Source organism: Capsicum annuum, chromosome 1 (genome assembly GCF_002878395.1).
Source record: "Capsicum annuum cultivar UCD-10X-F1 chromosome 1, UCD10Xv1.1, whole genome shotgun sequence".
Taxonomy (NCBI): Eukaryota; Viridiplantae; Streptophyta; class Magnoliopsida; order Solanales; family Solanaceae; genus Capsicum; species Capsicum annuum.
In genome coordinates, this window is record NC_061111.1 from 252970459 (window position 1) to 252995058 (window position 24600).

A 24600-nucleotide genomic window follows, 5' to 3' on the forward strand; every position below is an offset into this window, starting at 1 on the left:
ATGAGCTAAATAAAATAAAATGGATGGAGTATATTTTTTTCATCATACTAATATGAGAAAAATTATAACTTATGATTTTCTTGTGCAGTTATAGAATTAAAATATTTAATTAATTTAATTTAATTTAATTTTTCTTTTAAAATTGCTTAAATTAATTTTTGAGAAGTGAAATATGACAATAATTTTTTAAACGAAGGGAGTAATAATTAAAGTTGATAGTTGGAGACAGGTGAATATTGAACTTAGCTGCAAATAATAAATACTCATCAAGATATAGTTGACAGCATTAATTGTTTCATCATATTGGAACAGGTAGATTCAAATAAATAAATAAATAAATAAATAAATAAATAAATAAATAAGACACAAAATTAATTATGTGTGAACTACCAAAAATGTCTTTGACCAAATGGAGTTATTGTTATGGGGAAATATATATGATTGGTTCTCATAAGATATTATTATATATTCTCAGCATCAAATAAGTGGGATGGGTAAAGTTTAGACGATTCAAAATCGACGAATTGAATTGAATTTTAATAAATCGAAACATGTCAAAGTGAAAATGATTGATTCTCGCAAGATATTAGAGTATTATGTATTCCAAGATGGATAAAGTTTAGACGGTTCAAAACGGACAAGTTGAGTTGAATTATTAACAGATCGAAATGTATTGATGGAAAAATGATTGGTTCTCATAAGATATTAGAGTATTATATATTCTCTCTGATGCATATTATTCGTCTTTATATGTGTCTAATGAACGGGATAGATAAAGTTTAAACCGTTCAAAACAGACGAGTTAAAATATGTTGATGGGAAATGATTGGTTCTCATAAGATATTAGACTATTATATATTCCGTCTAATGCATATTCTTCGTCTTTATGGGCGTCAAATGAGCGGGATGGATAAATTTTTGACGGTTCAAAATGAACGAGTTGATCTGAATTTTAACAAATCGAAATGTGTTAATGAGAAAATGATTGATTCTATGTTAGAGTATTATGTATTCCCTCTAATGCATATTATTAGTCTTTATGGACGTCAAATGAGCGGGATGCGTAAAAATTTAGACTGTTCAAGATGGACGAGTTGAACTGAATTTTAACAAATCGAAATGTGTTAATGAAAAAATAATTAGTTCTCATAAGATATTAGGGCATTATATTCCCTCTAATGCATATTATTCGTCTTTATGGGCGTCAAATGAGCGCGATGGACAAATTTTTGACGGTTCAAAATGGGCAAGTTAAGCTAAATTTTAACAAATTGAAATGTGTTAATTGGAAAAGGATTGGTTCTCGGAAGATATTAGAGTATTATGTATTCCCTATAACGTATATTATTTGTCATTATGGGCGTCAAATGAGAGGGATGGATAAAGTTTAGACAATTCAAAATGGATGAGTTGAGCTGAAATTTAACAGATCGAAATGTATTGATGAAAAAACGATTGGTTCCCATAAGATATTAAAGTATTATATATTCCCTTTGATGCATATTATTGGTGAGAATAGGTGTCAATAAGCGGAATGAATATAGTTTAAACAGTTTAAAACAGACAAGTTAAGTTGAATTTGAACAGATCGAAATGTGTTGATGGAGAAATACGATTGATTCTCAAAGATATTATTATACGTTCCTTCTGATGCATATTGTTCGTCTTTTTGGACGTCAAATGAGCGGGATAAGTAAAGTTTGAACGGTTCAAAATTGATGAGTTAGGTAGAATTTTAGCGAAACAAAATGTGTTAAGTTAATAGTAATAATTATATTTTCATGGGATAATTTTATTGCTCCTAACTGTGTTAAATATTCTGTACATCCTTAAAAAGATACTTTCATTTCATATTATCTAGAAAAGAATGTATTAATTGAATTTTATGAGTTTAGAATTTTATAAAAACGACTTTAAATATTAATGACTGGATTCTAAATTTAAAATTTACACATATTAGTGTATTTTATGACATAAATACATGATTTAGAAATTAATTTTGGCCAAACCTATAAATTGCCTTTTAGCTCCACCCATGATATTACCCATCAATATACCATGGCCAAACCTACAAACATTTAAAAATATATTTAATAGCATTTATTGTTGAAATACTTGGCTAAATTATTTATTCTAAATGTGAAGGTATGTGATACGAGTTTGACAGAATTTGGTATGTTTAATCCAAATTTTGTATATATATATATATATATTAAAAAAATGACTAAATATGTATATATAATAAACGGTAACGTCAGTAACATAAATAAGTTGTGAATTTTTTGACACACGAATCACCAAAACTTATAAACTTCAAAATTTTCTCGTTATAATACTCCTTTTGTCTAATAATATTTATTGATGTCACTAAAAATAAATTTTCAATAATATGTGTTTAGTTTGAAAAATTAATGAATAATTTATCTATTTTATCGCTGTTATTAAATATTACTCGTTACTCAATGCATTTTCCAAAACTTCAAATTTATTACTATATTTATAGGATGATATAGTAAAATTATTTTTATTATTTATTATTTCTTAATATATTTATCAAGTTAATAATAAATATATATTATTGGACAGAAATAATAAATAAATATTATTGGATAAAAGCATTAATACTTTTTTGGTAAAATAAAACATTATACTATACTCAATAGAGTCACCCAGCTGTACATATTTATGGATAAACCTGTCACCCAAAATTTAGCTTTCCACACATTTAAGACATTTTATGGCATTAATTATTGAAATGTATGTATAAACTAATGTCTTTGAAATAATTTATATGACATATTTTATTTTTTAGTTCATCCCAAAAAATATCATTTATTTATAATTAGAAAAGAATTTAATTGTAATTTTTTTTCTATCCTTAATGATGTAATAATTTATAGTCACCCAAATTTTTAAAAATTGTTTTAGACCACACATCGCAAAAAAATTTTCTTTCTTTCTTAAACTTTGTGCCAAGTCAAATGGTATTACATAAATTGAGATAAAAGGAGTATTATTTACCTCTCTTTTAAGTGTCTCACTTAATTAACACTAGGGGCGGAGCTACACTTAGGCGAGGGGGTTCATCTGACCCCCTTCGGCAGAAAATTATACTATTTATATATAATTAAAATTATTTTTTACGTATGTATAGTATATGTTGAACCTCCTTCGTTAGTTTATATGTAAACTTTTGAACCCCCTTAATGAAAATCCTGACTCCGCCACTGATTAACACGTTGTTTTGAACATAATTTAATTCATGAAAAATAAACTTCAACTACAAATAACAATATGAAGAAACAACAATTTTATTGATAAACGAGGTGGTTACAAATCTGTTCCTCCCTTGATTCTTCTCTCAATTTTCTCCGTAATTCGAGTTCCATTAGTGGCGTATTTCTCGAATGTAGGAACATTTGGATTTGATCTCCATGAAAATGTACTTGATTATCAAGAAGGGGGGGTTTTGATCTTTTATGAATATCCCATGAATTTACAGGGATTTTTTTGGAGATGGTTGATCTCTTTACGAATACCCATGAGTTTATGGGATATTCAAGATGCATGTTTCAGGGAATATGTTACCCTTTAAATAGGCGAGATTTAGGGTAACGTATTCACCTAGAACTCTAATAGAATTTGAATTTTTTTGAAGAGTCACGCAAATTTTAGATGTCTACAAGCGTGTTAATTGCGACAATAAGGGTGAATTTGAAGGAGAAAGGGGGTGACAGGACAGTAATACACTCTTCTTGCTTTTGTATAAAACAAAATATTTTAAAGACATAATACATAAATGTGTCATTTAACTTAGCCCCAGCGGGCATCTACATTTTTCAATTTGGATATACACAAACAAACACTTAAACTAATATGAAGTTGAATAATCAGATACATGCGTCCTACATATATATGAAGTTCAACTTTATACACAAGTATATACATGTAATAAATTACTAAATTCATAAACTTCAGATCTTGAATTTGATTTGGTCAAATAAAATATTATTACAATGGTCTAGACCAAAAAAAAAAAAAAACATTATTAGTATTTGTAACCCCAACTGTACATGACAACTTGTCAATAAATTTATGGTTGCTACTATACTTGAGTAACACAACAAATTTGTGAAATTGATGTTGTCAAGTTGGCATGTAAAATTAATCTCAGGTGGTTTGATGAGAAGTAAATCTTTTCAGCATTATTTGTTCATGTTCAAGCTGTGACCCGAATTTTATTGATCTGACTCTAAAAAGTTCGCGGTGTCTCATATTTGTGATTTTTCATAGGGTCTATGGTGGTAGCGTAGGGATCGGGCCGACCTGTATATTTTTGGGCCTAGGACTTATTTGTATACACGTATTATATAAGTGCGTTTAGTGGGCTGTTTCGGGTAGTTCTTATATACACGAAATTGAGACTATCGTCTCCACATTGTACTCCTCTCCATTATAGTGAATTCCTCTGCCTCTGCCCGTGATTTTTCCCGCAAGGATTTCCACGTAAATTTGTGTGTTCTTGTTTTTCCTTTTGCTTGTGGTTTGCTTATTTTGTCCGATTAATATCAGTTCATTTTAATACTCCTATTATAGTTCGGAGGGAAGCTTTGACGTAACTGGTAAAGTTATTGTCATGTCATCAAGAGGTTGACAATATTAGTTAGAACTAAACTCGTAACCTTTGAAATTGAGCTTCTCCGGTCCTGGCCTTCTGGGAGAGTTGCTTCTTTCTTTGACTTGGTTTGCGGACTTCAAAAGGTTTCCAGAAGTCCTAGTACTCTTTCGCAATCCACTCTAAGAAAAAGGCAAGTATAGTTACTCTACCTTACAGTAGATCCAGCTTCCCTTCGGGTTTCAATTAGGACATGTGGTCCTCAGGAAGCCATCGGTTCAAACTATGAAAACAACCTCTTGTACAAAATGTAGAGCATATAATAGATCCTTGTGCTCTGACCCTTCTTCGGACCCTGTGCATAGCAATTGTAGAGGCGGAGCGAAGATTTGAAGTCTGTGGGTTTTGAATTAAGTAAAAAAGCATAAAAAATCAAGAAAAAAAAACATATGTTGTTATGGTTCGAACCCATGTCTGTGGGCCAAAAATGCCTTAAAACTCACCCAACAACCACTGTGCCATGCAACAATGTTTGACAATGAGTTCGCAGTATATAAAAATATACATATATTCAGAATTTAGTAGTATAAATATAGGGTCTATGTAAAAGCTACTGGGTTCACCCGAACCCCCGTAGGTACTGTAGCTCCGCCCCTAATAGTGAGAGCTTTAATATTATTATACAACAACATATTTAGTGTAATTCTGTGAGTGAAGTCTGGAAAGAATAACGTGTACACAATCTTATCCTTATCTTGTGAAGGTAGACATGTTGTCACCAATGGACCTTCGATTTAAAATTTGAGTTGCGTTAGTACTTTTAAAAATTTAATGGATTCGGTATTATACATACATGAGAAAGTTAATAACAAAAAAGTTAATGAGTTTTTTCTTTTTCTTTTTTAAACATTAAGAGTCGTGTGAGATGAAAGTCTCATGTACGGTTTTGAAGGAGAAAAGAAGAGATAAATTCCCTTTTTTATTCTGACTCTTCCACTCCAATCGTTGATTTTCTTTATGTTGCATCAAAAGTTATTGCTTCACCTTCAACTACTCGAATTTTTGATGTTAAAAAATAATTACTTCACCTTCACCTACTCGAATTTTCGATTTTCTTTATGTTACATCAAAAATAATTGCTTCACCTTCAGTTACTCGAATTTTCAATGTTTTTTATATTACATCGAAAGTAATTGCTTCACCTTCAGCTACTCGAATTTTCGATATTCTTTATGTTACATCAAAAATAATTGTTTCACCTTTAACTACTCGAATTTTTGTTCTTTTATGGTACATCAAAAGTAACTGCTTCACCTTCAACTACTCGAATTTTGTTCTTTATGTTACATCAAAACTAATTGTTACATCTTCAACTACTTAAATTTTTGTTCTTTATGTTACATCAAAAGTAATCACCGAATTTTCGATGTTTTTTATGTTACATAAAAAATAATTGCTTCCCCTTCAACTACTCAAATTTTTGTTCTTTATGTTACATCAAAAGTAATCGGTGAATTTTCGATGTTCTTTATGTTACATCAAAAATAATTGCTTTCGCTTCAACTACTCAAATTTTTGTTCTTTATGTTACATCAAAAGTAATCGCCGAATTTCCGATATTCTTTACGTTACATCAAAAATAATTGCTTCCCCTTCAACTACTCAAATTTTTATTCTTTATGTTACATTAAAAGTAATTGTTTCATCTTCAACTACTCGAATTTTAGTTCTTTATATTACATCAGGAGTAACTGTCGAATTTTCAATGTTCTCTATGTTACATCAAAATAATTGCTTCACCTTCAACTACTCGAATTTTTTATGTTTTTTTTTTATTTCTCATTATGAATGGATCCCATAGCATAAGCCACCATGTGAATCTAGACATTGACATATTTCTACAAAATCATACATTTTCATGTTACACTTAAATTGGTCCCCAATAGATGCATATAAATATGTTTAATTATACTTCAATTAGGGTTAAAATTGCATTGTATCTTGTTGTATAGAAAAATGTACATGTCTACGTCATACCTCTTGGGATTTTTCGAATTCTACTAATACGCGATGCGTATTTTGAACTATAGTCTACGTCACACTCGCATTTCCCAATAACTCTGCTTATGCAGGATGCGTTGTGCAGCATACTGTTCTTTTTACTATAGTCTAGCAAGTAAAAAGACAAGTAAAGCATCTAGTATCCCCTGAACTATGCCTGAATTTGCTACAACACACTCCAACTTTACGGGGGTTTAGCGTATTTTTGTCATTCTTTTTAGCTGACGTGACATCTTTGACGTGGACCCCGTTTTATGTAATTAAGGTGGCGTCAACACAAAAAGGTGACAAAAAAATGTTAAAATTGAGTTCAGGGGTAATAAAACTCCTGTGAAGTTGAAGTGTGTCGTAACAACTTTGGCCATAATTCGAGGGCTACTAAATGCTTATCTCTAAAAATGGTGTAATCCTTCTTCCATGTCTATGAAGATAGATATGTGATAAAATGTTGAAAAATAATTTTATGATTGTACCTTGTGCTCGAGAGATAGCTATTCATACACTGATAGAGTATATGATTCTCGAGAAGAGAGAAGTGGTGGTGGTGGTGGCGGTCTCTCTGAATCCCCCGTCGCCCAAATTCGACTATTGAATCAAAAGTTGGATCTACATTCAATCACACCCGAATTCACATAACCACGAGGCCACACCCTTGTATGCCTCATTATCAATTTTACACTTAGTTGGATCGGTCTCATTTTAATGTTTCAACGTTTTGGGATTCTCATAATTACTAGTAAAATACAATTTTTTGGTTTTGACCGTTGGAAAATGCTGATGTGGTAATTTTTTTACTTCATCACGCGCCTCATTGCGTTTGAACACACTTTTCCTGCCAAGTGAACCACAAAGGGGGTGTCGACGTATTAAATTAACAAATTCCGAGTGGTACTTAAGATAAACGATAGTTTAAGTGTTCACTAAATAAAACATTACAAGTTCAAGAGGTAATTAAAACTTCTCTCATTTTTCTTTTGATAACCGTGATGTTCGGTCCAACTTGCGCGCACCTCGACAAAATTCTCGAAATACCTGCCACCTCCCACCAACATGTGTCAAGTAACTCTCCACCAACGCCAGAACAGATGGAAAAAAATCACCTTGTATTTGACTCTGTTGGAAACTGAACGTGAGACCTCATAGTGTTCAGCCCAACTTCGTAGAACCACTAGGCCACACCCTTGGGTGCCTGATTATCAATTTTACTCTTAGTTGGATCGAGATCTCATTTCAACGTTTTGGGATTCTCATAATGACTAGTAAAATACAAGTTAGACGTCGCAACAACAACAACATACCCAGTATATTCACACCAAGTGGGGTCTGAGGAGGACAGACGTCGCAAAAAAAAAAATCGGAGCCTAGAAAGGAAAGGGTTTTCATAAATGTTAAAAACAAGTTCAACAAAAACCCAGGGCATACAACTCCAGAAGAACATCTAAATTTACACTCTGAACAACAATTTATAAAGTTGTCGAAACAAAATCTAACACAGGAATGCCCACGGGTTCCCGACAGGTTCCGGAAAACATTCTGTTATCGTCAAAGAACAAATATCATAAATGACGGAAAAAGGAAGACGGCTCAAAAGGCAAGAGTTGCACGACTTGTTCTCTTACTTGGCGGCCAAGGAGGGGAATTGGCCGACATCTTCAATGGATGGCGCTGCAACGTTGTTGTTTCCACTATATCCACCGCCATTACCTCTTCCACGGCCCCTGCCCCTACCACGGCCACCAGGGCGAGAGAATTCTCCCTCAGCAGGCTTCAGAAACTCATTTATGGTTTGAGTCTGCAAGAAAGTTACTTATCAAGACTCATAATTGAAACGGCAATTAAATCTATTGCACGCTCAACCTATGTTGCTCAAACTTTTCAAAAATGTCGACTGGTGCATATCGGATCCTCCAAAAGTAGTGTATTTTTGAAGGATCCGACACGGGTGCAACAACTTTTTTGGAGAGTCCGAGCAACTTAGCGCTTAACCATTAGTAGATCAACGTCTCATCTTCGGAATATTATACTACACGGGATCCTACTTTCAGTGTAGTAAACTCTCACCCTCTTCAGGTGAAAAAGAAAAAACAGTATGCAATGGACTGACACTGTATGAATGTTTACACAATATTTGGAAAAATTATAATACTGACGGCAGCGTAACGTTGGACACTAAGGGGTACATTTCGAGGATTTTATAAGAACAGTAGCACTAATAGACTGGGATTAGTTATGCTCGGACTATTTCCTATCCACTGTTTGGTTTAGTGTATTAATGACAAGTCTTGTCTATAGACATGCTTATCCATGTATTAATAATGTAATGCTAATTCCACGGTTTGCTATGTGTTAGTTATACACCCTATGATACTGAATAGGTGAATAACTAATACATGTATTAGATTCTCTAATACATTCTACCATCCTTGCACTTGTGGCGTGGCAGGATGCGTTCCCTTAAGCAAAGACCATGCTACATACGTAACTATTGACAAATAAAGATTTTATGAAACGGAAGGCCAAGTTACTCAGACTCTCCAAAAATGTCTACGGGTGCGTGTTGGATCCTCCAAAAATAGTGTATTTTTGAAGGATCCCAGATGGATGCGGCAACATTTTTGGAGAGTTCGAGCAACTTAGATGGAAGGGATTCCCAAGAAACGCATGAAGGAATGATGCTATAATACCGATACAGACTTAAAAAGACCACGCTACATACGTAACTTTTGACAAATAAAGAGTTTATGAAATGGAAGGCTAAGTTACTCGGACTCTTCAAAAATGTTTACGGGTGCGTGTCGGATCCTCCAAAAATAGCGTATTTTTGAAGGATCCGAGATGGATGCGGCAACATTTTTGGAGAGTCCGAGCAACTTAGATGGAAGGGATTCCCAAGAAACACATAAAGAAATGACGCTGTAATACCGATATAGACTTAAAAAGAAGCTAACATACCTTTTTGGCTTTTTCCACCGTCTCTCTCTTCTTATCTTTCTCAGCACCCTGCCCAGACATAAAATTTCAACCATGACGAATACGCCAGCATACACAACACAATCGAAATATCATAGCGGCAAGCACTAAATAACTCACTAATTTGATGAAGATCTCGTCATCGTTCTTCTTGTTTGAGAGAAGTTGCATGGATTCGAGTTCTTTATCCAAATTGACCTTTCGTTCCTCTTGCTTTTGAGCCAACAATGTCTTCCTCTTCTCTTCCATTACCTTCTCATACTCCTCGAGGGTCATCTCCTACAACACAAGCAGATATGAATAATAAATAGTTCCCGGTTGACGACCATACACACGTAACATAAAAATAAAAACAGGTGGAATCATGCAAATAACACTAGAAACAACTTCGTAATTAGGTACCTAGTCTACCAGAAAACATTAGTTTAAGTTCGTGGTTATTTCAAAGAAACATCAGCAGCAGGTAACATTTATAACATCATAATGTCATCGTAAAAAGAAACCGGGAGTAGTAAGTGAAACCTAAGTTGCTCGGACTCTTCAAAAATGTCTACGGGTGTGTGTCCGATCCTCCAAAAATATTGTATTTTTGAAGGATCTGACACGGGTGCGCCAACATTTTTGGAGAGTCCGAGCAACTTAGAATGAAACTGACCAGCGCAGCAAGTGGTTACTATATTTTAGTCAAGAAAGCAGGCATAAAGCCTACAAAAATAATAATGCTCACAAATGGAAGAGCAGTAAACAACCACTTTATAGTCGATGCATCCTACTTGTACAAGTTGGCTTTCACTACCATTCTACACTGACAAACCGACCACCTCAGTTGCACGGACTTTTCACTTTTGATGCTGCACCCGTGTCTGATTCTCCAAAAATAAACTACTTTTGGCGAATCCGACACGCAACCGCCGACATTTTTGGAAGAGTCCGAGCAACATACCCCCCCCACCCAAAAGCACATTTTGCAATAGGCAAACTTGGAGGGAGTAATTGTAGCAAGGTATCCACCAACGGATGCCTAGAATCATTTGTAAGAAATTGATGATTGTTATGAAATTCCAAATTCCTCGGTTACCTTCAATGCATGTAGCAAACTGCAAATACAAAGCTTTAACGCGATGTCCATTCCAACTTACTTTTATATGTGAATACACGCAACGTGTGGCTGTTAATTCCTGGTGTCTATAGGAAGGATATGATACTATCACAGAAAATACTGCGATAATGTTGAAGAATCTTATCGACAAAATTTAGAATATATTACTTGTTTCGGAAAAAGCTAGACTGCACTAGAATTTGGACAACTGAGCTAATCGACAAGGAGACAACTCAGGAATTCAACTAAGAATTTACGTTGCATCCCCCCCCCCCCCAACCACCACAAGAGGATGACAGTGCCGTGACACGGATATTAATTTGTAACAGTAGAAAAGGACATGTAAGCAAGCAAAACAAATAACGATCTTCGCCAGAAAATGACGGTTACCTTCTCCTCGGGTTCCTTCTCTTCTGGCTCAGCAGCAGCAGAATCCGGATTGGCGTCTCCGGCATCTTCCTGTCCAGCTTGTTTCTCAGCCTCAACAATCTTCTCACCACCATTAACAGGCACTTCAGTCTCCCTGAATTTGGATTAGAAAACCATCATCAAACTACCCGAAAAAATTAATACGTAAAAGCCAAGGGAAATAAAGAAACGAAAATTGAGAAGACAGTCTCACTGTGCAATATCATCTTCAGGGGTTCCCCAATTCCCACGACCAGAGCCCTCTCGTTTAACAAACTCATTCCTACACAATAGAACAGATCAATAAAGATACACATCATATGCACAAGAAACCAAGGCAACCACAATAAGCGCAACGTCGAGCTATTGAACAACGCAATAGCAGAATCACTTACCCACGACCGGTTCCACTTCGTCGATCAAACATTCTCCTTGGGCGTTCCCCATCTCCTTCTGCAGCATCCCCATTATTGAAACCACCACGACGACCCCCACGGAACCCCCCACGAGATCCACCGTAACCACCTCTCCTTTCAGAGACCTTTCCTGATTCTCCATCTTCTGGAGCGCTGGACCGCCCAGAGAATCCATTATTGCTGCCAAAAGCGTTCTCCTCATCAGCAAATTCTTGGTTAAACCCGCGTCCACGCCCTCGACCACGGGCTCCCCCACGTGGACCTCCGCGGCCTCCTCCTCGCTGGCCTTCACTCCTGGCTTCCCTCACTGCTCAAAATTAATACACAGATAAGCAACGGGAACAACTATACTTTCACGAAATCATCTGTAGTACAACACAGGAATGAGGTGACATAGAAGTTAATTCACAACAAGTGAATACTGGACCAGAATGAAGGAAAACTAAAGAGCAGCAAATTCCAAAGCATTTACCAGCCTATTATAGAAATAGGGTCACTACTGAACACCAACACTAATACGACTCACAAGACGCGGAAGGGATCCAAAGGAAACACAAGAATGACAGTTTCTATAAATGATTTACATACCACTTGTCACAAAATTTCCGGCCAATCAAATCCCCATATGATAACCGTACTTTAATATCACAATCACAGAGCAAACAATCTTCCCATCCACTCGTTCAGAGTCATATTTACTAACAGAAGAAAAAATTGCTTAAACGTTTTAAAACCCACCACTAATTCCACAGATTTATATAGCCTAAGAGTTTGATTCAGACTCCAACTAATCCTCGGTTAAGACATTTGATTAGGTGATTTTTATAGCATAAGAGGTTAAGCATGGAACTCAAATTAATTCCACATATTTCTATAGCCTAATAGCGTCACATTGGGAAGAAAAGCAACCTTTCCTCGGAAAATAGTTCATGCAGCAAGAGAATAGACAACGAAAGAGAAGACACAACCAAGCATCGCCTTGCAAATAGCATGTATTCTCATTTAGGCAACCAATTCAATTTTTTATGCACTTGCTCCTTTTCCTTACTAATAAGATAGTATCCAAATCCAACACTAATAGCCTGTTTGGCCAAGCATATCGAATACTAATAGCCTATTTGGCCAAGCTTATAAAATCAGCTTATTTGAGAAGCGCTTTTTCCAAAAGTGCTTTTCAAGAAGGTACTTTTGATGAGCAGTTCGTATTTGACCAATAAATTTCAAAAAGCAATTTTGAGTAACAATTAGTGTCTGGCCAGGCTTCGAAGAGTTGGTTTTGAAGAGTGATTTTAAGTGTATTTTTTCAAAAGTGATTTTTACGAAAGTGCTTTTGGGGAGAAGCTACTTTTTCTAGCTTATGAAAAATTAATTCTGCTACTCCCCCCAAAACACTTATTTTCTCCCAAAAGCTTAGCCAAACACCTTCATTTTTAAAAATAAGCACTTTTGAGAAAAAATAAACAGTTTTAGGAAAAAATAAGCTTGGCCAAAGAGGCTAGAAATCGAAACACTTGTTATAAAAGCCATATTCATTAAATCAACAACAACACCAAAAAAGGTAAGGACTACCCACATCTCAACCCAAACTAATTGGGTATGGTATATGAATCTTTCAGGTCCATCCTTACCAGATTTACAGAGTAAATTAACACCAAAACACGAAAAAAACATCAACGGACATACAATAAAGTCCAGACACTTAAAAATGATTAAAAAATCATTTACTACAAGGGTCGCCTGGTGCACTAAATCTCCCACTATGCATGGGGTTCAGGGAAGGGTCGCACCACAAGGGTCTATCGTACGCAGCCTTACCTTACATTACTGCAACCCCTCCACCAAGCGGGGTCTCTGGAGAGGGTAAAGTGTACGCATTCCATACCACTACCACTACCACTACCACTACCTCAGATGAAGTAGAGGCTGTTTCCAATAGACCCCCGGCTCAGGACAAACACCAGTATAACAAATAAAAAACATAAAAACACACAACAAAATGATACAAGAACAAAACACCAATAGATTAATACAATAAACTATCTATCTGAAATCACCAACACCACAAACAAGAAACTACAAGCCACATGCATAACACTATGATTACAGACACAACTACCCACAAAGCACTCCTCCTTACTAGTAAGGACGCACTCCTATCCACTAAGCCTCTACCCTAATACGCATCCCCCACACCATTCCATCAGGTTCATGCGCTCCGTAAGCTGAAACTGCTTCATGTCATGCCTAATCAACCCCTACTCCGATACCACTAAATACAAAAACAAGTACTCTGACTGAATATACACAAATCCAATGAACAAAAAATCTCAAATACAACAACATACCCAGTGTATTCCCACATAGTGGGGTCTAGGGAGGGTAGAGTGTACGCAGTCCACACCACTACCTTCAAAGAAGTAGAGATGATGTTTCCCATAGAAACCCGGCTTAGGGCAAACAAGACAATAAACAAAGCCGTAGTAAAACATGAAACAAGATAAATAAGACACCCAAAGAGTAGTACTACATACTATCTAATCGAAAGCACACGCCTCACTCAAACCCTCATAACTAAAAAGTCCAAACTACGTGCAAAGCCCTACGAAGCTACTAGTAAGGCTACACCAAAGCGCTCCTATCTACGGACTACGACTCACCCACACGCACTAGCCCTCTAACCTAATTCGCGTCCTCCATACCTTCCTACCTAGGGTCATGTTTAATCATTGTACGACTACTAGCATGGCTACACCAAAGCACTTCTGCCTACCGGCTACGACTCACCCACATGCACTAGCTCTCTAACCTAATTCACGTCCTCCATACCTTCCTATCTAGGGTCATGTCTAATCACCTCCCTCTAGTATTTCTTCGGCCTACCTACCACCCCCCCGCCCCCGAAACCATCCATAGCCAACAAAAAAGCTCAAAACTAATCAAGAAATGGAATATTATCATTTATCTACTAGTATGGCTAAACCAAAGCACTCTTGTCTAGGGGTGGCAAATTTGGCCCAAGCCCAAATGACCCGCCCAACTTATAATGGGTTGGGCATGATCCATTATTAAGTTGGGCTAGATTTGAGCAAACCCAAATTATCTTATTTATTTTTAATAGCCCAAATAGACCCATAATTCTAACCCAAATTGACCCATTTCAAATTAAATTAGTTGGTTATTATTCATATTCCGTGAACGCCACTTTAACTCTTGTTTTTCTGTGAAGTGCAAGTGCCCAATTCTTCAACAAGTTTCTCTCTGTAAGTTTACTCATATTTTGATTTTTTGTTAAAGATTAACTTGAGATTTTGCTGTAACTTGAGATTTTGAATTTCAAATCCTAATAGTTTTGAAATTATTAGGCAAACTTGTTGCCTATAAGGTGTTTGCTCAATTGCCTAAATGAGTATCTTTTGTCGTGAATATTAATTTCGTACTCTAAATATGATTAAGAGCTATTTGTTTACATTTTTGTTGCTTCCCCCTTTTTTGTCGATTCAATACTAAAGATTAACTTTTTAAAATATTCTACTACAATAGGTGAAGATGTCGATAGAGCCCGATGAAGTTCAGTCCAAAGAAATAATTATTGCAAGTTCATCAAAACGACGTAGGACCACTTCTAAATGTTGGGACTTCTACGATGAGCTACCATTGAATTATGATCCTGATAATAGACTTCGGGCGGAATGTAAGAAGTGCAAGAAAGTATTTTTGGCTTAAAGCGTCATTTACAAAAACAAAAAGATAAAGAACAAGATAAAGGTATGTTTATTGATCATACAAAATTTTGTGAAGTTATCGTAAAGGCTATAGTTAGACATAACCTTCCATTTAGCTATGTAGATTTTGAAGGTGTTAGAAAAGTACATACTTTCTTGAATCCTTCCGTCAAAACCATCTCAAGAAATACCACAAAGATTGATGTGCTTAGAATATATGATAACCAAAAAGAGATAGTCAAGAATGAGCTTCAAGCTATTCCAAATAGAATCAGTTTGACATCTGATTTATGGTCATCAATCTTAATAAATGGATATCTTTCTCTTACTGCACACTATGTTGATTTGAATTGGGTTTTACAAAAGAAAGTTCTCACTTTTTGTCATATGCCACCTCCTCATAGTGGTGCTTGTTTTGGGTCCAAAGTTAATTCATCTATTGAAGGAATGAGGAATTGAAAAGAAAATATTTTCAATAACTTTGAATAATGTGCGTTATAATGATGGTGTTGTGGGTTGCTTGATTGAACATTTCAAGTTGATGGATTCTCTGCTTTGTGATGGAAACTTTGTTCATATCAGGTGTGCAAATCATATTCTGAATTTGATTGTCAAAGCAGGTTTGAAAACAATTGAGAGTGCTATTTTTAACGTTAGAGAAAGCATCAAGTATATTAGAGGTTCTGAGTCAAGGATTATAAAATTTGTATAGTGTGTTACGAATCTTGGTTTAAAGTTGAATGGAAAACTACATCAAGATGTGTCTACTAGATGGAACTCTACATATTTGATGCTTGATAGTGCTTTTCTCGATCGTCGGGCATTTTCAAACTTCAAGATACTTGACAAAGATTTTCAATGTTGTCCGTCAAATGAAGATTGGGTCAAAGTTGAAACAATTGCTAAGTTTTTAAAACCTCTTTGTGAAATCACTACATTGTTTTCGGGGAGTCATTATCCTACTGCTAATTTGTATTTTTATAAAATTTGGAAAATTCATATGTTGATACGGGAAGAAAGAGATAATGAAGATTCGGATATTAAGGATATGGCTATTGAAATGGAAAGTAAGTTCGCAAAATATTGGCAGGATGACTATAGTCCAATTGCTTCGATGGCCATTGTTCTTGATCCTCGATATAAGTTCAAGTTGTTGAAGTTTTGCTTTACAAAACTTGATCCTTTGAATTACAATGAAAAGGTACAGGTTGTTGAAAAAAATTTGCATAGGTTGCTCAAAGAATACATGACAAAATTTGATGTTGAAGTGATTGGAAGTAATAGTCATGGATGTGATGATGAGGTAGTCGATGAAATGGAAGAATTTGATATGTTTGATAGTCCATCTGTTTGCGGTTCAGAGAAGACTCAACTGCATTTGTATTTGGAAGAGCCAGTATTAGTTCGGAAAGGAAATGAAAATTTAGACGTTCTTACATTTTGGAAGGATAATAGAATCAAATATACCGAACTCTCATTAATGGCTCATGATTTGTTGAGTATACCTATCAGTACAGTTGCATCCGAATCAGCTTTTAGTGCTGGTGGGAGAATCATTGGCAAATACCAAAGTTCCATTTTACCAGAAAATGCCAAGGGTAAATTATGTTCTCGAGATTGGATTTATGGGCATCAAGGTACAACATATCAATATCCTTATCTCATTTTTCTTATGAACTTTTGAGTTGTTTGATAATTCTTATTTTTTTTGCTTCTGGTGATTCCGATAAAGAGGATATTGCAATAGATATGGAGAAATTTACCGCAAAACTTTCGAGTTAGAGAGAAAGGAGCATCATTTGGTACCTTCCCAAGTTGTAGGAGCTACTGCTGCTACGAGTGCTGCAGCAACTCCTGCCTTTTCTGGGCAATTTATAGGAGGTAGTCATAACTGAAAGCAGTCAATTAAATCCTTGTTAATTCGTGTTTTCCTTGAGTAGGGTACTACTTTCTTGGAAGAATTACCACTCAGTTTCAACCTTGTTTCACTAGTCCTTTGAAATCCTATATTGCATAACTAGAAAATTGCTTATATATAAAAGTTTGTAACTTTCTGATATTTCTGTAGACCTCTGGTTCGAAAAATTATCACAACAGACAAATTCCATGATAAGTAGGTGTATGTGATATATAATGTCATATTTTTATTTACAACATAAGTTAGAAAATTAATACTATAGAAACTCAATTCATTTTATCATTGCTCAAATAAAGTCCAGTCATTTCATGCCATAAATTATCATAACAACTAACTAACTAAATTATTTACAGTTTTAGCAGAATCGATGTTATCATCACTGATGGGCATTGTAATCTTTTGTCCTCTAAACTATGGACAGAACATAAAACTATGGACATTGTAATCTTTTGTCAAGTGCCTTACTTTAACACTTATGAAGTAATAATAGTTTTTTGATAAAGATCACTTCCGAAGTAATAATATTTGGACACTTGTGAAACATTGTTGCTGTAATTTTTAAGCTGTAACGATTTAAATTGTAGGTTGCAGATCGTTATGTTGGGGTCTTTAATTTGGTTAAACTAGCATTTGGGCGGGTTGGGTTATAACCCATGACCCATAGTTCAGCCCATCTTGCCCAGCGCATCTTGACCCAAATGCATTTGGGCAAGGTTGGGCATTAGCCCAATTATTTGTTCAGCCCATCTTGACCCGCCCAACTTCAGCCCAACCCGCCCATTTGACACCCCTAGTCATGTACTCACTAAGTTCTAACTGCTCCATGTCATGTCCAATCACCTCCCTCCAGTATTTCTTCGGCTTACCTCTAACCCACCTAAAACCATCCATAGCCAACAAAAAAGCACAAAACTAATCAAGAACTGGAATATTATCATTTATCTACTAGTATGGCTACACCAAAGCACTCTTGCCTACTGGCTACAACCCACCCACACACACTAGCTCTCTAACCTAATTCGCGTCCTTCATACCTTCCTATCTAGGGTCATGTCCTTAGTAAGTTCTAACTGCTCCATGTCATGTCTAATCACCTCCCTCCCGTATCCATAGCCAACAAAAAAGCTCAAAACTAATCAAGAAATGGAATATTATCATTTATCTACTAGTATGGATACACCAAAGAACTCCTGCCGACGGGCTACAACTCACCCACACACACTAGCTCTCTAACCTAATTTGCGTCCTTCATACCTTCCTATCTAGGGTCACATCCACATTAAGCTCTAACTGCTCCATGTCATGTCACCTCCCTCCGACATTTATTCGGCCTACCTCTACCCCGCCTGAAATCATCCATAGCCAACAAAAAAAGCTCAAAACTAATCAAGAAATGAAATATTATCATTCATTTACCAGCTTGTGTAGGAGGAAGGGGTTTGGAAGGCAACTTAGCAGCTGCTGCAGCAACAGGAGCCTTAGTAGCAGCACCTTTCTTGGATACAACTGGAGCAGCAGTAGCAGCAACTTTCTTCAACTGCTGAGCAGCAATAACCAAACTTGGGTCCTCAGCATCATCTTCCAATAGGTCAAATGGGTTCAAAGTAGCCATATTTATTCACTCTTTTTTTGGATTTTACACTATATATATTAGAGAAAGATATATATAACAGATGATTGTTCAAGAATCAAGAAAATCTCTTATAGATGATTAAAATCCATTTGAAGATAGAATTTTGGAGTTGTTGGGTTTGTCAAAAAACCTAGCCAAAGCGGCTGATAACTTGAGGGGAGTGAAGTGAAGGTTAAAAAACCCTAGTGATGGTGGGGAGTGGGGGGTGGGGATGGGTGCGTAGGGGATAAGTTCAGTGTATCAGTGTTTGTTTTTTGGGTATGGGCTAGGACTCTTTGTTACAGTAGTTTCTTGGGCCTTTCTGGATTTGTTGCTATTTTGGTTCAAACAACATAAATCCCGACAGTTTGAAATTTAGTTATAGAAAAAATTAATTTTTTGAAAAATTTAAGAAAAATTTAATTTTAAATCTATCGAGATACATAATTAGCTCTTGTTACGTCCATCGAGATACATTTTTTCCTTGTAAAGACACATAATTTACTCCCAATATATTTTTTTTCGGATTTTTGGATCTGTGAAGATACATAACACATTCGACAATGATATATTTTTCCTTTATAAATATACATAATTAGCTTCTGATACATTTTTTAAACTTTGAATCTGTCGAGATATATAATTAAATATGAAAGTTAAAGTGTATGTTTATCTTCTTCTTTTTTATTTTTTCCTTGAGCCGAGGGTTTATCGGAAAAAAAACTCTCCGCCTTTAGAGTGACGGTATAGTTTGCATACGTATCTTCTTCAGAAATACTTTATGAAATTATATTAGGTATGTTATTGTTGTTGCTGAAAAAGTTCTAGATTCTAAAATTTTATGATCAAATATATTTTTAGAATTCAAGTCCAAAAAAAATATTAAAAAAATAATACTAATAATCATGGCCAAATGGCCCTTAGGGGCCAAGAACACAAATATTTATTTTTGAGGTCGATATTTAATTTCTTGCAATTGGCGGGCAAACGTAGTTGATCGTTGAGACAGATTTTCATGTAAAAGACAAGACGCTAAAACCATCTTATGTGACAATTATTTTCTCGTTCAGAAAGCAATTCAGAGACAGATTTTCATGTAAAAGACAGGACAACAAAACCATCTTATATGATGATTATTTCCTCGTTCAGAAACCAATCTTGAGATAGATTTCCATATAAAAGACAGGCCGACAAAACCATCTTATATGACAATTATTTCCTCATTCAGAAACCAATCTTGAGACAGATTTTCATGTAAAAGACAAGACGATAAAATCATCTTATATGACAATTATTTTTTCGTTCCGAAATCAATCCTGACACAGATTTCCATGTAAAAGACAAGACGACAAAATAATCTTATGTGACAATTATTTCCTTGTTTAGAAACCAATCCTGAGACAGATTTTCATGTAAAAGACCGGACGACAAAATCATCTTATATGACAATTATTTCCTTGTTCAGAAACCAATCCTAGAACAGATTTTCATGTAAAAGACAAGACGACATAACCATCTTATGTGACAATTATTTCGTCATTCGGGAAAGGAATCCTTAAACTCATGTTTTTCCTGGATAGGTGCAAAGTGTTTTTTTTTTTTTTTGGTTTCCCAAGGTATCTCTACAGCCGGCAGCCGTGAGACTAATCCTCCGTTCCTCTGTCAGCGCACTAAGCGGTAGGGAACTGGCCACGGAGTTTGCTCCATTCGCCAGAGGTGGGGATCGAACCGCCGACCTCTTGCAAAGTGTTTCATTAAATCATAAATTTTGTAAAGTTTTTCTTTGTTTTTAAAGTTTCATCCTCAGATAAAGAGTGTCACAAAAATTGAGACGAATGAATTATTATTTATGTCGCTGGCTTAGAAATATATATATAGAATGAATCATGTATAATGATTCTCTTTTATAGGATGATGAATTGTTTTTATCTATCTAAATTTTGAAGGATAAAGTTACATGATATACGTTCTGAACAAAGATAATCACTATATGTATTTTCAAGAAGGTCAATAAATAATTAACTTAGACAAAATTTTTTTATTCAGTGTCCGATACCCGCATTGGAGTAATTAATTTAGACAGGAATTTCTTTTTGAGTTTTCATCCAGTGTTCGATACCCGCTTTGGAGCCCGACTAATCTAGATTCGCGCCTTATAGTGCCCATTCGGGAGAAGCGCTCCCTACCAAGAATTTTTTCATACCCAAAACTCGAACCCGAGACTTTACGGTAGGAGCAGCCCATCCGTTGTTTCTTAGAACATACTTCAAATTAAATTTTTGACAATGTCACAAAATTAATCAAATTGTGTTGTATTGAGGTAGATAAAGTCAACTATTTTCTTGTATATTCTTGTGTTTTGTGTTCTAACCACCAAATGAATTTTTTTTTTCAACATCATTTGACTATTGTTATTATTTTGTTTTTCCTTGTCAAAGGAAAAAGTTACAATAGCAAATTGTTATAGAATTTTTATTTGTTCATATTGGATTAGTGCTTTTGAAGGGTGGACAACATTTTTCTAAAAATTTTATGTTTGGTTAGTCAAAACTCAATATTCTTTTAAATATTTAATTTAGAAAAATAAATTCTTTTAAAATGAAAGAAAATGACTTTCTAGTCGAAGTAGAAAAGTGACATTTCACACTATATTGTTAGAACCTAATATTTTTGGTATATACATACATATATATGTATGTATATACCAAAAATATTAGGTTCTAACAATTATATGTATGTATATACCAAAAATATTAGGTTCTAACAATATAGTGTGAAATGTCACTTTTCTACTTCTACTAGGAAGTCATTTTCTTTCATTTTAAAAGATTTTATTTTTCTAAATTAAATATTTAAAAAAATATACACAACAACAACAAACTCAGTGTTATCTTACACGTGAATCATGAGGTCAGGGGAGGGAAAGTTGTACTCGACATTACCCCTATCATAACTTTATGGGATAACTAGTGAGGTTTTTTCCGACTGACCCTCGACAACCATCCTCCTTTATTCAAGTTTGAAACCAACAATGTGGACAAGCATACATAAGCGACAGAATTTTAGTTAAAATTTAACAAATTTTTTTTCCCTGACTAATCCGGAGATCGCACACTGCAGGGCCTATTCTAGGGGTGACGCTCCCAATAGAGTTTTCTCCATACCCAAAGCTCGAACTCGAGACCTCTGGTTAAGGATGGAGTAGTCCCACCACTACACCACAACCCATGCCGGTTAAAATTTACCAAAAGTTAGAATTACTTGCTAAGTCATTCAATGAATTGCTTGAAGATACATAGAAAACATATACTTCTCATTAATTTTTTCTTTTTTACAAGAAGTATACATCCTCTTGGTAATTAATAAGTATCAAGAAGATGGACTAGGCAAACAACTAGGTGTAGAGAAACTATGTTCTCTTTCAAGATTAATAATGTTCAATTCTTTTGGCTTACAAGTATAAAGCTTTTTGATATTAGACCTTTGTTCATTTAGTAACTTTGCTAGACTTCTCTTTGCATTTGCTCTAAAAGGGCAATTTGATGCCAAATATCCATCCACCAGATGTAAATATGCTTCTAAATCATGACAACAAGCGACGTCAGCGTCAGGTTTCAGGACCGGTGACATTCTTGTGTCGACTCTGAGCTCTGTGCCGACATGTGTGTATGCCCATGGCATACTTTTGTCGAGCACATTTAGCATTTTGTTAACAAACTCTGATTCCCTTAGCCTTTTGTCTAGTTCTTCGCTTACAAACATCCCCGGAACTCTGGTTATTACATCTTGATTGTTCACTATACGTAGAACTTTAACGTTTTTTGAGTTTAATCGATCTGCAAAACTTCTATTGCCTACTCGTGGACCTCCAAAGGAGAACACAGCCACCGGTGGCACATCCGGTGCACATGTACTCACTTCATCCGCAACTAGTAAGGCCAAGGCCGCACCCAGACTGTGCCCTGTCACAGTAATGCTCAGAGACTCGCCTTTGTATTGCTCGATTAGTCTTTGCACTTCATTAACTACGGATTCAGCTAAACTAGGTACATTAACACCGGATGTTCGAAACAAGCTCAAGAATCCACATTCCACTTTAGCTTGTCCTTCATCTGGCTCTGACTCAGACCCAGACTCAGGCTCAGGCTCAGGCTCGACATCTGTTGTCTCTGATGGGATTTGAACCAATAAGTCGCGGAAATTCTCCCCCCATTCCAAACAAGTCGCAGTGCCCCTAAGAGCGATGACAATATCCCTCCTTCCCATACGTTGAATCTCACTCAAATCATCACAAACCGCGACATATCCAATCCAACTCGACCTCTGTGTCATCCATCCAAGATCAGGTGCAACATCATCCACCCATTTTGGCAATCCAATAGACGAAGTTGCATACAAATTCTTCGTCACCTTATATGACTCATCATTATTAAGTACTACTTTCCTCGTACCCTCTTCTTCTTCATTCGTTACAGGATTCGAATGAAAACTATGATAAGCTTCTTGTATAAACTCACCATATCGAACCAATTCTCTCCGTAAATTCTCATCCAATGGCTCAATCAAACCTAACCAATCATTACTACCATGATATTCTCTCCATTTATTACAACCAAGATTGTTTCGTGGCGAATACTCTACGTTGTTTGATGATAAAAGTTTCTTTAGTTTATTCAAATGTCTTGGAGACATTTCATCAGTCACTTGGCGTGCATGCCAAATTCTGGACAAATTTAGTCCCTCCAACCAGCATTTCCTGTTGTTTCGCCCGTTTGACTTGAAAAATGGCTCCACAGAACCTGCCAAATCGCGGGTGGTTTTCTCAACTACCTGCGGATCATCGAGTAGTTCGGAGCGTCCTGACTGATTCTGCAATAGCTTTTCGAGATTCGAAATGTGTTTTCTTGTATTTACTAATGATTTTGTTGATATTGATGCTGGTGATGGGTTTAACCGGGACCCGTTGCATCGAAAACTGGATCTCCTTGACTGGAAAAAATGGAGATTGGTTGCCGGAAGTGTTGCTCCGATCATCATGGTTTTTTTTAGAGAGAGAGAGAGGGAGGGAAAGGGAAAAAGTCAGCTAAGAAGAATAAGTTGGTATACAAATTTGAAGTAAGTTGGATTAAGGTTTATATAGAAGAAATATTTAAGTGAAATGACTAAAATGTACATTGGTACATCTTTTGTTGGAAATTTGTAGTGGTTGTTCTTCGGGTGTGCACTGAGAAAACTGAGTAAATTCGCTCTTGTGTAATAATTGACAAATTACACGTGCGGTATAAATTGTACTCGGCGAGTCTCATGTGACGAGCTCGACTTAGAAGCTAGGTAGAGCCTTATGGGGCGAGCTAAATCCTCTTCGACAGAAAATAACACTATTTATATATGGTTAAAATTATTTAATGTATACAAATTGAAGTAAGTCGGATTAAGGTTTATAATGAAGAAATATTTAAGTGAAATGACTAAAATATACATTTTAGGGAGTACATTTTTTTGTTGGAAATTTAAGGGAAATTTGTAGTCGTTGTTCTTCAGGTTGGGCTGAGTAAACTCGCTCGTATTAGGCAAGTTGTTGCGATGAGCTTGACTCAGAGGTGAAGCCAAGTAAAGCCTTATGCGACGAGCTAAATCCTCTTCGGCAGAAAACAACACTATTTATATATAGTTAAAATTATTTAATGTTGAAGTAAGTTGGTATAAAAATTGAAATAAGTTGGATAATGGGGGTTAAGTTAAGGTTTATATAGAAGAAATATTTGAGTGAAATGACTAT

The 24600-nt window shown here is 35.6% G+C and overlaps 2 protein-coding genes across 2 annotated transcripts; both read right to left on the bottom strand.

The window, feature by feature from the left end:
• Positions 1-8038: 8038 nt before the first annotated feature.
• On the bottom strand, positions 8039-19099 carry LOC107850873 (RGG repeats nuclear RNA binding protein A). Its single transcript, XM_016695674.2, has 7 exons — positions 18626-19099; positions 11549-11876; positions 11368-11436; positions 11136-11268; positions 9767-9925; positions 9629-9676; positions 8039-8468 (listed from the first exon to the last, which is right to left on the bottom strand). Exons 1-7 carry the CDS (start codon positions 18819-18821, stop codon positions 8292-8294), a joined length of 1110 nt encoding a protein of 369 aa, XP_016551160.2. The 5' UTR covers positions 18822-19099; the 3' UTR covers positions 8039-8291.
• Positions 19100-22113: 3014 nt separating this feature from the next.
• LOC107850865 (phospholipase A1-Ibeta2, chloroplastic) lies at positions 22114-23935 on the bottom strand. Its single transcript, XM_016695665.2, has one exon. The coding sequence runs from the start codon at positions 23856-23858 to the stop codon at positions 22191-22193; it is 1668 nt and encodes a 555-aa protein (XP_016551151.1). The 5' UTR covers positions 23859-23935; the 3' UTR covers positions 22114-22190.
• Between the last annotated feature and the right edge of the window lie 665 nt (positions 23936-24600).

Excerpts from the sequence above, each read along its gene's own strand:
- LOC107850873 (XM_016695674.2), bottom strand. The coding sequence starts at position 18,821 with ATGGCTACTTTGAACCCATTTGACCTATTGGAAGATGATGCTGAGGAC. Across the intron at positions 11,877-18,625 it reads CCTTCCTCCTACACAAGCTG|TGAGGGAAGCCAGGAGTGAA; the intron begins GTAAATGAATGA and ends AATTTTGAGCAG. Across the intron at positions 9,677-9,766 it reads ACGAGATCTTCATCAAATTA|GGTGCTGAGAAAGATAAGAA; the intron begins GTGAGTTATTTA and ends ATGTCTGGGCAG.
- LOC107850865 (XM_016695665.2), bottom strand. The coding sequence starts at position 23,858 with ATGATGATCGGAGCAACACTTCCGGCAACCAATCTCCATTTTTTCCAG.